The 16,226-nt window shown below is 48.7% G+C and overlaps 1 protein-coding gene across 1 annotated transcript; it reads right to left on the minus strand.

Moving 5' to 3' along the window:
- Positions 1-1,087: 1,087 nt before the first annotated feature.
- Positions 1,088-15,145, minus strand: LOC119692017. Its single transcript, XM_038110996.2, has 3 exons — positions 14,906-15,145; positions 7,083-7,189; positions 1,088-6,454 (listed from the first exon to the last, which is right to left on the minus strand). The coding sequence occupies exons 2-3, from the start codon at positions 7,183-7,185 to the stop codon at positions 1,284-1,286; spliced, it is 5,274 nt and encodes a 1,757-aa protein (XP_037966924.2). The 5' UTR covers positions 7,186-7,189; positions 14,906-15,145; the 3' UTR covers positions 1,088-1,283.
- Positions 15,146-16,226: the final 1,081 nt, after the last annotated feature.

The following is a 16,226-nucleotide window of genomic DNA, read 5'->3' on the forward strand; positions in this document are numbered from 1 at the left end:
GAATGATGGATGAGATATATTTTCACATGTAAGTAGATACTATCAAGTTTAACAAGCTTACATTCATCATAGTACTATCTATTGGCTCGATTTTAATATAAAACGATTCTAATTTTAATACTGTAAGGTCTTTTAGTATCAGTTTAAAGTAAAAATTACGAGGTACCATATCATAACAAATCACATGGTGTTGCAAGTTATTGAAAATTTATTTTACCCACAAATATTATAGTATGCAAAGAAAATACTAGAAATTGTAACGGACTCGGGTTGGGTTTACAAATGGGGCGCACGAATTCGGTTTTTGTGAAGATTGTATTTTGTAGAAGTCATTCTCCTCTTTCAAATGAGGTGCCTCTCATTGTGAGGAAACGTTCGTTTCTTTTTTTTTCTTCCATGTGTGATTTCTTCTGTATAATATAAAGTTTATTGTATTGATACGAAATACGTGTTTCCTTTAAAAAAAACCCCATCACATATTTGGCCCACGATTATAATGCTCATGCTCATCCATTTATCTCTTTCATAGGTTTCCGACAGAAAAAAAAATATCAAGAAAATGTATAGACATTACCGGTCGCACAAATTGGGAACCAAGGAAACATACAAAAATTGTGTTCGGCACATTTTGAAGAGGATTGTTTCGATTGGACGAAGACAATGAATTATACAATCCACTCAGTTTGTGTATATTAAATAATTATATTGAAATCAAATAAGTATGAGTAAAGTTTTTTTTCTTATATCGTCGGTTGACAGGAAAAACTCACTAAGGCTGATTTTTCAATATTCAGATAAATGTTATCTGGGTAATACAAACATCGAGAAACATTGAGACGCAACAGCATCAAAATTATTTCCCAGCAAAACTTTTGTCTGGCTATTGAAAAATTAGCCTTTAGTGTCTTTTTCCTATCAACCGACGATATACTCAAGTTTTGTTTTTGTTATTATGATAAGTTAAATTTCCCCATATTTAGGTTTTATTTTTTTGTCGGCAACATCTATGGTTTGAGTGAGAAAGAGAATAGTGCACACGGCGATTGCGAATCTATTTGTAGTTGATCTGAGCTTATTGTTAAGATTTTTTATGATTTATATTTGACACCAGCTGTCATCTCATACATTTTCGAGCTGTCCAAACGGGCCTATTATATTTCGACGACTGTAGGATCAAGAATCTTTAACCTAAAACAATTCATTTGCAAATAGATTATCCATAACTTAAGCTTACATAAAAAAAAATCGCCATCTTCTAACTTTCGTCCACGGTGAGTATCAGTTTAGGTCCCTAAGATTTCATCCACTTCCATTTCGTCATCATTTACACTCGTCATAGAACTATTAAGCTCATTATCGTTACCACTAGCGGCCTCCAACCGATCGCCGTTACCAAAATATTCCACCCATTTAACACTATCTACAGAGAACAATTGATTCTTATGATGCGTCATGTGCGTTTTCAACGCTTCCAAGTCGAAATTCATTTTACATATTTTACACTCAACGAAGTCATACTCCTCCATGGGCGTATGGTCGTGCACGTGTTGCTCGCACTTGCCCTGCTCTAGGAACGCCACGTTGCACTCTCGGCATCGGTAGTATTCCAGCCCGTCTCTTGGTGTAGCTTCACCTTTGTTCGCGTCACTCGCTTCGCCTCCCGTCATGGCGACTACGTCTGGCAAGTTCGCTTCTGTCTTCTCTTCCTCTGCCGTGTCATCCGCACTCTGCGTCACCTCTAGATCTGCGTCATCATCATCAGCAGTCGCAGCGTCATCATCATCATCAGTCTGGCTCTCTGGCCTGGTTCCTTTTCCTGTTTTGCCGAAGGGAATCAGTTGGCAGGTCTCCGCGTTGAGAGTGGGTATCTGCCGGTGCAGCCTCTTGTGGGACGCCACCTGCTTGCGGCGGAGCGGGATAAGGCACTTGGTGCAGGTGATCAGTGGCCTGGAGGTGCGCTTGCACCGGGCGCGGTCCCCGAGGTGCCGCGCGGTGTTGCGCACCACCAGCCGGCAGCGGCGGCACTGGTAGAACTTGAAGCTGGCGTCTGTCGGCTCGCAAGCGTCCGCAGATTCCTCCACTTTTTCCGACTTTTCAATCGACTGACTCACTTTCGAGCCTACTATAAGTTTGTTGTCCTGACCAATTTCCGAGTCCAACTCCTCAGAATCTTTGTCAGTCAAGGATAGCAAAACCTTCTCTAAGGGAATTTTCACGTTATACTCGTCGACAATGTCGAGGTCCTCCAGAGTGTAGTTGTTGCGAGTGTGGTGCAGCAGCTCGTGCTTGCTGATGGAGGGCTTGCTGAACAGCAGGCGGCAGTGGCGGCAGCGGCGGCGCTGGGCGATGCGGTGGTGCGGGCGGCGGTGCCACGCCAGCGAGCCCGGCCGCATGAAGTTGAACCCGCACTGCTCGCAGTGGTATACGCGCCGCCCCACCGCGCCCCCGCCCGCGCCCCCCGCCACCCCCGGCAGCGTCACCACGCGCACGGGCGGCGCGCGCTCGCCGTGGTGCTTCAGCGAGTGCTGCAGCAGCTGCTGCATGTCGAACTGCAGCTCGCACTTGCTGCAGGCGAGCCCCCCCGCGCCCCCCGCCGCGGCGCCCCCGCAGGCCGCGCGGTGCCGCTCGGCGCTGGCTCGGCACACGTGGCTGAGCCCGCAGCCCCCGCAGCGGTACACGGTCTCCGCCGCGGCCGGCTCGCCGTCGTGCCTCCGCTTCCTGCTGGTGGTCGCCTCCAGCTCCGCCGGCTCCTCGTCCAGCTCGATGTCCAGTATGTCGTAGTTGGGGGGCTGGTCGCTGGCGTGGTGCAGGCGGGTGTGGGCGGGGAGGGAGCGCGGGGGGAAGTGCAGGCGGCAGGCGGCGCAGGGCGCGCGCGGGGCGCGGGCGGGGCGCGGGGCGCGGTGCGCGGCGGCGTGCTGCGCGCCCTCCGCCGCCGTCAGGAAGTGCAGGCGGCACGCGGGACACCGGTGCAGCGGCACGGCGGGAGACTCCTCCGCCGCGCTGGGGCCGGCAGCTTCCTCGTCGGTATCTTCTCTTGTTTCAGCTTCTTCATCTGTATCTTCATCTTTAGCTTCATCTTTAGCACCAGCTTCCTCGCAGACAAATGGAATCAGTTGGCAGGTCTCTGCGTTGAGACTCGGTTTCTGTCTATGCAGCCTCTCGTGGTACATCACTTGCTTGCGGCGGAGTGGGATGAGGCACTTGGTACAGGTGATGAGTGGTCTCGACGTGCGCTTGCAGCGGCCGCGGTCGCGGTGCTTGGCCCGGTCGCGCACCACGAGGCTGCAGCGGCGGCACTGGTAGAACTTGAACTTTGCCGACTGTCTCATCTTCGAGCCCACTATAAGTTTGTTGCTCTGACAAATCTTCGAGCCCAACACGACTTTATTCTCAGTCTTTGTCTGCGACAGTTTCGAGCCCAATACGATTCTGTTCTTCGGCTGAGGCAGTTTGGAGCCGAGGAAGACTAAGTTGTTTTTCTTGCTGGAGAACTTGACGACCTGTATGTTGCCGGCGCGCATGTCGGGGCGCTGGTCGTGCATGAGCAGGTGCTTGCGCAGGCAGGTGGGGGGCAGGCGCAGGGGGCAGCGGGGGCAGGCGGCGGGGGCGCGGGGGACGCCCCGGCACTGCGCGCGGTGGCGGGGGATGTTCCCCGCGAGGTGCAGGATGTTGCCGCACTGCACACACTCGTACACCAGGACCGGGCCCCCCTCCCCCGGCTGTGACGCGTCGGCGGCCGCGAGTTGCACGGGTTTGATGCCGGGAGAGAAGGGCACGATGCTGATGTTGTTCCTGTCGATGTGGTGTTCCTGGTGCAGGCGGCGGTGCGGGGGGCGCTGGGCGGGGCGCAGCGGCACGGAGCAGCGCGGGCAGCGCGAAGCCGCCGCCGCCCGCCCCGAGCAGCGCGCCGCGTGTATATACACGCTGTGCCGCCGGTGCAGCACCATCCGGCACGCCGAGCACTGGTAGAACACGTGCTGCTTCAAAGGCACTTCCAGGTCAGGTTCACATTTAATTTGTACTACCGATCTATCTACCGTCACTTTCTTTGGCACAGGCACTCCCTCGTCTATCAGCACATCGTCCATCGGCTCTGGTTCGCCGGGGGGCGGCTGGTCGTGCGGGGGCGGCGTGGGGCGCGCGGGGCGCACGAGCAGGCGCGCGGCGCGCAGGTCGGGGTGGCAGGCATGCAGCGCGCGGTGCCACGCGGCGTCGGCGGCGCGCACGGGCAGCGAGCAGCGCGCGCACGGCGGCGCCGGCGCCCCGCCCGGGCAGCGCGCGCCGTGCCCCCGCAGCGCCGCGCGCGACGTGCAGTGGAAGCGGCACGCGGCGCACTGCAGCACCTGCACCACGCCGCGCAGCTGCGCCAGCGACGCCACCTCGATCCGGCGCCCGCGGGGGGCGGGGGCGGGCGCGGGCAGCGGGCCGCGGCACCGGGCGCCGCGCTCCGGCCCGGGCTGCAGGTGCCGCGCCATCGTGCTGCGGTGCGGGATGCACGCGCCGCACCAGCGACACTGGTACACCAGCGGCGTGTCGAGCGGCACCACGGTGTACCCCGGCCGGCCGGCGGGGGGCTCCGGGCCCGGGGCGGCGTCCGGGTGGAAGAACGCCGCGTGCGTGCGGAACGGCCCCTCCGCGCCGAGCCAGCGGAAGCGGAAGTTGGCGAGCGTGAACCGCGGCAGCAGCCGGTGCAGCTTGAGGTGGCGCGTCATGGCGTTCTTGGACACTCTGAGCGCGCAGTGGCGGCAGCGCCAGGCCTGGATCCCGCGGCACGCGCCCCGCAGGTGGTGGGGGCGGGGGCGCCGCGCCGCCATGGCGCAGCCGCACGTGCCGCACACCTCCAGCTGCAGCTCGGGGGGCACGGCCGCGCCCGCCTCGTCCACCGCCTCCGCAGACTTGTTTCTATTAGACTTAGTTTTCCCGAGAATGGTGATGATCGTGAAGGGTTCGCTGGGCGCGGCGGCGTGCAGCGCGGCGTGCTCGGCGGCCAGCCCGGGCGGCAGCGAGGCGGGGCAGCGTGGGCAGCGCGCGGGGGGCGGGGCGGGGGGCGCGGGGGCCGGGGCGGGGGGCGCGCAGCCCCGCACGTGCGCGCGGAAGCCCGCCAGCGGGTGATGCACGGCGCACAGCGGGCAGCGCAGCAGCGCGCGGGGGGCGCCCCACGCCACGCGGGGCAGCGCGGCGCCGCGGCCGTGCTGGCGCCGGTGGAAGCCCCGGAAGCGCCGCGGCACGCGCGCCCCGCACTCCGTGCACTGGTAGCTGGGCACCTGCCGCCGCGCGCAGCCCCGCACGTGCCGCTCGTGCGACACCAGGTCCGGCGTGCTCAGCCCACACGTAGCACAATAAAACAGAGCGTCCTTAGCCAGCAGCGTCCTGACGTCGTTCCTGGGTCTCCACCGGGGTATCTTACCCTGACTCTTCTGTTTCAACTTGACCTCGTTGCCGACGACGCGGTCGTACAGCTGCTTGTGCACGACGGCGATGTGCGAGTTGTAGGACTTGAAGGTGGCGAGCGTGGCGGCGCACACGGGGCAGCGCCGCGTGGCGGGGGCCGCGGGGGGCGCGGGGGGGCGCCGGCGGTGGCGCCGCAGCGCGTGCGCCAGCAGCCGCGGCAGGCTGCGGTAGTAGTGGTGGCACACGGGGCAACTGTGCACGAGCAGCGCGCCGGGGGCGGCGGGGGGCGCGGGGTGCGCCGTGGCTACATGCTCCTCCAGCAGCTGCTTGCTGTAGAACGTCTCCTCGCACAGGTGGCACGCCTGCGACGTGCTCACGTGCAAATAAATATGCTTGATCAAGTCCTTCTCGTTGCTGAACTGCTTCTTGCACACAAAACAGTCTTTCTTTACCACGGGAGCGGGTTCAAGCTCGGGGCTGCGGGCCACGGCGACGAGGTAAGAGTGCGCGGCCATCTTGTGCGCGTCGAGCGCGTTGCGCGTGGGGAACAGCACGCGGCAGGGCGCGCAGTAGCCGCCGCACGCGCGCAGGTAGCCCGCCCAGTCCGCCAGCACAACGCGCGCCCGCGTGCAGTGAGCCACGTCCACCGAGGGAGCACTGTCTGCATCAGACACACACTCTTCTTCCACTGTCTCATATTCTTCCTCCACTGAACGGTATTCATCGTTCTCTGTAGGATATTCTTCCTCCGGTGTAAGGATTTGATCTTCTACCACACAATTCTGTTGCAAACTATGGCAATCTATTTTCACCTTGGAGAAGGTTTCGTCGAGGGGTGTGGGCTTGGAGCCGAGGATGATGCAGTTGTTGAAGGGCTGGTCGTCCTCGCGCGTGGAGGACACGCGCGGGCTGGGCGCGGGGGCGGCACGGGGCGGGGAGGGGGAGGGGGCGGGGGCGGGGGCGGGGGCGCGCGGGGGGGGCGGGTCCGTCGTGCTGTCGGGTACTTCTTCGTCGTACAGGGGCTGCAGCTGAGATTCCTCATATTCGTATTCGAATGGTGTTTCTGTGGACAATTGAGGATGATAATGAGATAATGAAACAAGAATTTTTGATGAGTACTCTTTTGACATTTTTTCTCCAAATAAATCAAGTTTTTCGAAATAGTCTCTCATGATGACTCATGGCCAACTACTGCTGTAAAAACTCTGTACTGTGTTTGAACAAAATGAATTGACTCTATAGGCTGGTGATCCGTAATCTTTCAACTATTTTTATTTTATATATATTATTTTAAAAAGCCATAAACAAAAATGTTTGAACTATAAAATATGTAAGTAATTGTACAATTTATTTTCTGTTCTATGTTTGTGAGACTGTTTCTGTTTGTGTGGCATTAAGGGTATAATTTTATCTTTGCGGATTGTGCTTCTATCGCGGATTGAGTGACGGGAGTGTAAGGTGCGTCGACCGACTCGAATCGCGGCGGTGGTAGAAGTGGACGAGGGTCGCTCGTTGAGGTGGCAGATGACAGCTAGTGTTCACCTACCTGCAGTTTCCTTAGCATAGGGAAGGTGGGAAGGAGTTACAAACACCTGTGTACTTGTCTGTTAGCTGTTTGTATGTGTACCCACGAAGTCCCTTGACCCTATGCCTATGGCCCCAACAATCTTTATAAATGTGCATTCCCTCACCTTCCTCGTCCAGCAGCTCGGTCTTGACGGTGACGAGCGACTGCAGGCGCGCCGCCGACAGCGACTGCAGGTCCGGCTCCTCGATGTCGATGTCCGACGACATGGCGCTGCAACAATGTGCTAGGGTCAATTCAGACATACCGCAACCACACCACAGCCACAACGATGCCATGTGGTTTATTTTGTATTGAAAATTAATAATCCAATTCACACGGGCACCGCGGCCACCTGTTCTCCCTATTAACTGCATACAACCACGTGGTTACCACGTCGCAACGACACATAACCACATCGACATTTTGTCGCTACCACAATGCAACTGCAAAAAGGCGCTGCGACACAATTCACACATAACCACAGCTTGACCACATTATGTCGCTGCGACGTGGTGTGGTTGTGGTACGTGTGAATTGACGCTTAGAGTTGCTGATGGAATCTTCTTGTTAATCTGTTGGGGACTAAAAGATACAACAATATTGTAAGTTGAAGCCAAACTGATTTATTATTAAAGTACCCTCTAATACAAATTATTATGAGACTGTTCAAATACACAATATACCTTCTTCCTCTCATAATGAACAGGATTGAAATTAGAGTAATACAGAACAAGAACAGATTATCACACAATCAACAGACAATATAATGACAGATGGTTAATCAACACTAAACCATAAAGTTAAACATTAATCAACAGTAATTAAACTAAACACAAGAATCAACAAAAGTTAAAGTCAACAAGAATTAGGTATGCCAATAATATCAGGCCACATATCCGGTGGAGGTATCACTATAGGTTCATCAGAGGTTGAAGGTGAAGATGGCATGGAGACAGCTGGTCTGTGCATCTGTGCTGGTGGAGTCTCCACTCTTGGAGTAGGCTCAGCTCGAGCTAACATCTGGTCAGCGTGTCGCCGGTGCAACTCCCCATCTTCCGTCCTCACCATGTAGGAGCTCGGTCCCTCCACCTGCTCGACCGTGGCTCTCTGCCACTGATTGATTGATTTGATTTATTAAAACTTTATTTTATCATAATAAACACGAAAAATACACAAATATTCCGCCAAACTGTTAAAACAGTTTATCGGCAGACATGCTCTCATTATAAACTACTTACTTAATCTTAATCTATTTACTGGTAATATCTATTCACTACTAAAGTTACTTGCTTAAATAAATAAAAATATGGTACATCGCAACAGTAGTACAAAGCGGCCAAGCCGCACCGATATCTGCGGGTAGACATAAAATCAGTTCACAAAAATAATTGTGTGTGCGTCGCGCTGGCAGTGCCATGTATAATTACTATTAGTTAGGTGTATAATTATTTTTGTAAGTTAGTATATTTTTTAATGTGTTTTTATTATTGTATTTCTTTATTATTATTTAGATGTATAGGTACGCTGTTTTAGGTGTATAATTGGTATTTATAAATTTTAATAAAATCTATAGATTTGAAAGTTCCGTATCGTTTAGAAAGAATTGTTTTAGTTTATTTTTTATCATATTTTTTGTTCCTTTAATATCTTTAATCTTATCTGGGATTGAGTTAAATAACTTTGGAATTAGCCAGTCTTTAGTCCGTCTACCATACAAATTAATTACTTTTGGCACTACAAGTTTACGTTGGGTTTTTGAACGCGTATTATAGTTACTTTTTATTTTATTTTTATATTCGTCATTCCAAAATTCGTCGAGTGTTAATAAAAGAAAACATTTTTTGCGTGCTGTAAGAACTTTGCATTTTTGGAATAATAATTCATAGTTTTCTGCATACTGCTTTTTAGTTTTCTGACCCACAATTACCTTCAGAAATCTAATCTGTAAATCTTTTATTTTATTAGTCTGGGTTTTGAAAGTAAATCCGAAGCACTCTATCCCATACGATAAAACTGAATCCACTAAAGCGTGGTACAACATATATAAAATTGATCTGGGGGTACAATAGCTGAGGCTTTTAAATTTACTTAGCAATACTCGAAGTTTATCACTTACCTCGTTTATTTGATATTTCCAACAAAAACGGTTGTCTACTGTTAGGCCTAGATATTTATATTTAATTACGCTTTCGATGGTTAAACATTTACAGTTTTTGAAGTCGAGATGTAAACAGTCGTACGAGTGTCCCTTTAACTCAATTTGTTGGATATCTATTTTGCGATAGCTGGAAGAGATGTTCATTATTTTAGTTTTTTGATTATTTAAAATAATTCCGTTATCGTGTGCCCACATCATAATATTATTCAGGTCACTCTGCATATTGTTCTGAATAATGACGGGATCATGTCCAGCGTACATTAAACAGGTGTCGTCTGCAAACATGTACTTCTGGCATTTTTTAATTATAGATACCATGCTGTTCACGTGAACTATGTAACATACGGGACCAGACACAGAGCCCTGAGCAACGCCATATTTAACCATTTTTCTTGAGCTGTATTCGTCTGAAATTTTTACCGTTAGAGTACGGTTCTTTAGGTAATTAGCAAACCAACCCTGAAGTGACCCGCGTATCCCGCTTTCATCCAGAGCAGTTAATAGTGTGCTATGATCAAGTGTATCGAAAGCCTTTTTAAAATCAATGAAAAGTACAGCTACTTGTTTTTTACTATTTAATGAAGTGTTTATAACTTGTCTGGTGCCTGGTACATGCGCACGAGCACCGGCTGCGCGGGCGCGAAGGTGCGCGCGGGCGCGCCGTGCGCCGCGGCCTCCGCCTGGCGCGCGGCGGCGGGGTGTAGCGCCGACACTGCCGTCCTGTACTTGCGTCCGTTCAGCATCTCCGCCGGGCTTTTGTTGGTGCAGCTGTTTGGCACCGTCCTCAACGCATAAAGCGCTTTTAGGCATCTTCTCGCTCCATGGTAAATCAGATTCGCTCATTTTCTTGAGCTTATTCTTAAATGTCTGAATAGCCATCTCAATTTGCCCGTTGGTCGCCGGATGGTAGGGCGGGGAATACAAGTGCCTGATCCCATTTTTCTTTAAGAACATGTTGAACTCCACGGAACTGAAAGCCCTACCGTTATCGGATACCAGGACATCCGGCAGTCCTTGTGAGGCAAATATTTTTCGCATAACAGTTATAACTGTTCCACTGCTCATAGATTGGATTATTTCAGCCTCGAACCATTTGCTGTAGCTGTCTATCAGAACAATGAATGTTTTTCCTTGGAACGGACCGGCAAAGTCAACATGAACTCGGCTCCATGGCTTTTCAGGAACAATCCAGGCTTGGGGATCTCTCGGAGGGTTGTTTCTCACGGCTTGGCAGGCTTCACATTCAGCCACCACTCTCTCAATCTGTTGATCCATACCGGCCCACCATACGTATCCTCTAGCATATGCTTTTGTTTGGACTATGCCGGCGTGCGGCTCATGCAATAATTTTAGCACTTCTTTTTGAAGTGACTGGGGTATAATGACTCTGTTGCTCCACAATAAACAGTCTTTATCGTGTGAAAGAGCCTCTCTGCGCGTCCAATATGGCTGCATCTCTGGATCCGTATTCGCACGTGACCAGCCGTGTAGAACGTGAAACAACACTTTACGTAACACGCGATCCTTTTTTGTTTCAGTTGCAATCCTATTACATCCAGGTTCCATCCTTGCCCAATCAATTTGCCTGGTCTAAACTTTATGACATAGTCAAAACATCCAAGTTTCAATGACCATCTCAGCATACGTGGTGAAATAAAGTCAGGAATCGGTTTATCAGGATTGAAAAGTCCAACTAGCGGCTTATGATCTGTTATAATACAGAATTTGCGCCCAATCAAAAACTCACGGAACTTTTCCAACCCATACATGATGGCTAACGCTTCCTTATCGATTTGCCCATATCTGCGTTCATGCGGTTGCAAGGTTCGGGACGCCATCATTACTGGTCTCTCAGACCTATCTTCCATAACGTGAGCTATCACGGCCCCAAGGCCATATTCAGATGAATCACAAATGAGCAGTAGCTCTTTATTCAGGTCATAGCCGACTAGAGTCATATCAGATGACAGTAAGCTTTTCGCATCCTCAAAAGCTTTCTGTTCCACATCGCCCCAGACCCAAGGTCTCTTTGATTCGAGGAGGCGATACAGTGGCTCTAGTAATGTTGCTTTATCAGGCAGGAATTTCTCATAGAAGTTATACAGCCCCAGAAAAGCCCGCAACGTGGCTTTGTTTGTAGGTGCCGGTTTATCTTTAATTTCACGCACTTTTTCAGGTGACGGGTGCAGACCTTCAGCATCTATCGTATGACCCAAGAAGTTTATGCTGTTAGAAGCAAATACACACTTCTTCAGATTCAGTCGAAAACCCATGTCTGTCAGTTTCTGTAGCACTGCTCGTAGCCTCTGGTCGTGCTCCTGCGCGGTGCGGCCCGTCAGCGCCACGTCGTCCAGCAGGCACGCCACGCCCGCCATGCCCGCCAGCGCCGACGACATCACTCGCTGGAAGATCCCGGGAGCCGCATTCACACCGAAGGCCAGGCGGTTCATCCGCATCAGCCCGAGAGGCGTATTCAGTGTTAAGAGCATTGCTGTGTCCTCATCCACCTTCATCTGTAGGTACGCATGCTTCAAGTCGAGCTTGCTGAAGACTCTTCCTCCACTGAGGTTCACGAAGGCTTCGACGGCGGCTGTGAGTGGATACGTATCGACATCAATGGCAGAATTGACGGTTGACCGATAATCGCCGCAGATACGTAACGCGCCGTCATCTTTCTTGACGAGCCGCAGTGGGGTCGCCCACTTGGGTTATCGCACCGGGGTCAGGACACCGCTCTCCACCATCCGATTCAACTCCTCTTCGACTTGTTTCTTTAAGGGAAATGGAACCGGCCGTGCTTTCAAGAACCTTGGTTTTGCATCAGGACGAACGTGTAATGAGATTTCAGGACCTTTATATTCACCAAGTGTGTCATTAAATAAATCCGGGAACTCACTCATCAGTCTTGAAATTTTATCATCAGTCCAACACAGTCCCGCAACATCCAAACACAACGCTTGAAACCAGTTCCTACCTAACAAGCTCGGCCCTTTACCCGACACTACTAACAGTTCACACTGGGCCTCCTTGTTGCCTAGCACCACGCGCACGTGCGTCACACCCAACACTTTCAAAGGTTCACGAGTCCATGTCACTAGTTTTACATTGGTAGACTGCAGAGGTGGCGCCACCTGCCACAGCTTGCGGTAGGTTTCTTCAGAGATGATGCTCCTCGAGGCGCCCGTGTCCACCTCCATGCTCAGCTTGGCGCCGTCGATGGTCAGCTCTGCTGTTATCGGTGCACGATAAGTATTATCCGAGCAGACGTAGACACCCATCATATCTTCTGAAGCCACCACTTCTTGGTCGTCACCTCCCACTTGATGCACCTTTCCCGATTTCTTCATGCAGGCGGAGGCAATGTGCCCAAATTTCTTACAGTAAAAGCACTTAGCTTTCATGAAAGGACACCGCTCTCCAGCCTTATGATTCTGTGCACAATGTCGACATTCAATCGATTTTATTCTACCAATGTCCATAGGTTCACTGACACTGGACGGAGTTTGCTTCATCTCGCTAGTGTCGGGGTACAGGTCATGGAACGCCGCCTGGTAGTTGAGACAGAGCTGCACAGCCCTCTCGTACGTGAGGTCCGTAGTCTTCAACAGGTCGCGATGCAGGCGATCGTCTCGCACGCCCAACACTAGTCGATCCCGTAACTGTCGTTTCAAATCTACAAAGTTGCACTTAGCTGCCATGAGGCTTATGGCCGATACAAAGTCCTGCACGCTCTCCCCTTGTATTTGTAGGCGTTTGTGAAATTTCCCGGCTTCAAGTATTTCATTCACCTCAGGTTCATAAAATTTATCTAACACCAAGAGAATGTCATAAAACCCAACACTGGTCGGTCTTTTCGGCACTAGGAGTGACACTATTAGTGAATAAGTATCTTTGCCGCACTGAGATAGGAACAATGATCGCGCTTTATGTTCATCCGCCGGCTCCGCGGACACCCCCGCGGCGTCGAGTGCACACAGTAGCCGCTCCTTGTATTCACACCACTTATCAGTCTTTGGGTTAAACTGACTGGGAAACACAATATTAGATACATTTGACGCCATTATCCTCACAAAAACAATTAATTTACTGAAGTCGCCATTAAAAGATACAACAATATTGTAAGTTGAAGCCAAACTGATTTATTATTAAAGTACCCTCTAATACAAATTATTATGAGACTGTTCATATACACAATAGGGACAAACAAAAGTGTAAGAGGAGGGCTTGTCACTGTGGTAAAAGGAATGAACGAATGGCCAGTCATTTAGTTTTAGTGGCTGCTGGCCTGAGGTGTTTCTTGTTCACCAGGTATAAGAATCTGTCATCATAGGACTCTTGCTATATTTTACAAATTCAATGCAAAAGTAACTGTGTCTATGTGTCTGTTACGCTTTCACGCCAAAAGTACTGAACGGATTAGAATGAAATTTGGTATACAGATGGTCTAGCTAGACTCTGGGAAAGAACATAGGATACTGTTTATTTCGGAATTCCCTCCAGAAAAGTTTTTAAGGCGAAGCAAAGCTCGCGGGAACAACTAGTATAGAAATATAGCTGAAACAGCTTTAGCAGATGATCACTACTAAAACACCCACAGATCATGAAAAAAAACAAACACTCACACCTTGTACTAATGTACTCCCTTGCGGGGTAGGCAGAGGTGCATTGGTGCACCCAGATCATGATTATGCATTTAACTGACCAAGGTTTGTTGAACCAGTGGCATCTTTTTTTCTACAGCATGGAGAAAGTATTGAAAATATTATGGAAGACCAAATAAAAAAGAGAAGACAGGTAGAGAATGGAAATCATGGTGGATGGCCTGGTTAATGAGGCCTCCTGAAATTCAGACTTGTACCAATGAATTATATATTCAATGAACTTTTAGTGTCCTTGCTTACCACTTGTCAAGGGCTACGAGGTGAATGCTAATGAGAATGTTTCCTATTACTTCCAACAAAGGGATATTGAAATAAAAGATTTAATTCTTCCACACTGATCACTGTATTGTCATTTCAAGTGGCCTGGGAGGTTGGGAGAGACTGATTAGCTAGCGAGCTGCGGGCTTACAATAACAAACTGCTTACTGTTTAAAATGCACACTAATACAAAGACACAACAAACTTTAAGAACAGCTTTACCATAATATGCCCTTACAGTGAAGGAAACCTGCACATGTAGATTTAGCACATGTAGATCCACCAATGCAATGGACCAGCATAGTAAGAAATGATCCAACCTAAGGAAGGGTGTTTAGACACTTGTTGTTTCCTAGTAAGAGCTATGCACAGAAGTACAGTGCAAAGGCAGCTGTACTTACAACCCCACAGATAATACTATAGATTAGATTCTATATAAGGAAGGAAAACATGAAATCCCTTCAGTTAAAGAAGATGAAGCTGATGGTAAGAGACAAACAGTACAGTGGTTAGTAGTTTGACTATATTGGCAACTGCAAGCAAAAATAAATAGAAGTTGTTTTGTAAATACTTACATTAATATTTAATGACCCATATAAATAGTTAGTAATGAAGGTTTTTTTTTGTCTGTAAATCTGTAAACCATCTTACCTAACTAATTCTATTTCATACTCCACTACTACCTACCTACTGTTCATTTCTTGTATACTTACCCGTTGTACATAGTGTCAATAAATGATTTTGATTTGATTGATTTTGATTTTAATATACATTTTTACCGTCTTTTTTTCCCAACCCCTTACATGACTAGATTAAAACAAAATCATAAGTTAGATTGAGGTTAGATTGAATTTGTGTTGCTCTACTTACATTTCTCCAGCTGTTCCTGCTGTTTTTTTTTCACAGCCAGAATTCTCCTTTCATTACACAAAACATTATGAAATTGGTCAGATAAGGTCGAGTATAGGAATGAGACTATTAGTTAGTTGAATTGCGCAAATACCAGTGGAAAGAAAGCTGATTTAAACAAAAATTAAAAGCTAGCATCAGCAACAGGCTCAAATTTTCGAAAAAAATGTCGAACGAATTTGTTGTATCAAACAAAATGTCACCGTCCGTACTCTGTGGCCGAACGTGCGTTCAATACAGGTAATGTATCGAGAGCATCAGGCGCGAAATATTTTAAATAATGAGAGTTATATTATATTTTTTGAACTACAATACATGGGGTATTGAAATTACTATTCTGATCTGTAATAAATTATTGTCTATCGCAGTTTAACTTCAATCTATTAAAATCGTAGATTTGTTAAACTTTTGTCAACTCAGCTGCTTGTTGGTCGGACTGGCTATGCGAAATCGGAACGCACTAAGTTCCATTCCATTCCATTCCAAAATAATCATTGACCGCGACTCTTTGCGATTGTGTATTTTTGCGGTTATTTGGGTGAGTCTCGCTACAATCTTTTCCTAATCTGCTAAATTAATAGCCTTTCTCTTTGATTATAATTATAGTTTAAACATTTTACCGCTATCTTTGCTAAGACACTGTTGCACTGCGAGTGAATCGGGCACGTTACGGTTTTGTACTATTTTGTCTAAATGCTTATTTATTTCATTTGGTACATGTTTATTTACATATTCCGGGGTAATATTTCTTAATGCTTTATTCTCTTTAAATTTTATCTCCATAACATCTGTCTCTGTGTAGGTCCAAGTCTAAAAATCTTCCAGCATCCACCATTTTGATGTGTTTCAATGGTTTCAATGGATAAAAATTTACACTTTCCATATTAGGTAACCTACTTATATCAGATAAGTAAGTCTAAGGTAGTTTAGAACCTTTTCCATTTTCTGGTAAGTATGTAATTTTTGGTTGACTTTTACTGTCCTGTAAAGTAGGTTCTATTTACTCTAAAAATATTCATTAAGTACTAACAGTAAGTAATGGAACATTTTTCAACATCATGCTACTATTATCATACTAGATCCTTATGGCCAACTGGAACTAAGAAAAGTGGATTAGGGGCCGTCCATTAATCACGTGAGGTCGTTTTTCTCATTTTTTGACCCCCCCCCTCCCCCCTGGTGATATTTGGTGAGGTTTGGGACCAACCCCCCCTCCCCCCCCTGGATCACGTGTATTTTTTTGGAAGTCTTTGAAAAGGCAATTTTTGACTCTAAAAAATAT

Source organism: Plutella xylostella, chromosome 2, assembly GCF_932276165.1.
Source record: "Plutella xylostella chromosome 2, ilPluXylo3.1, whole genome shotgun sequence".
NCBI lineage: Eukaryota > Metazoa > Arthropoda > Insecta > Lepidoptera > Plutellidae > Plutella > Plutella xylostella.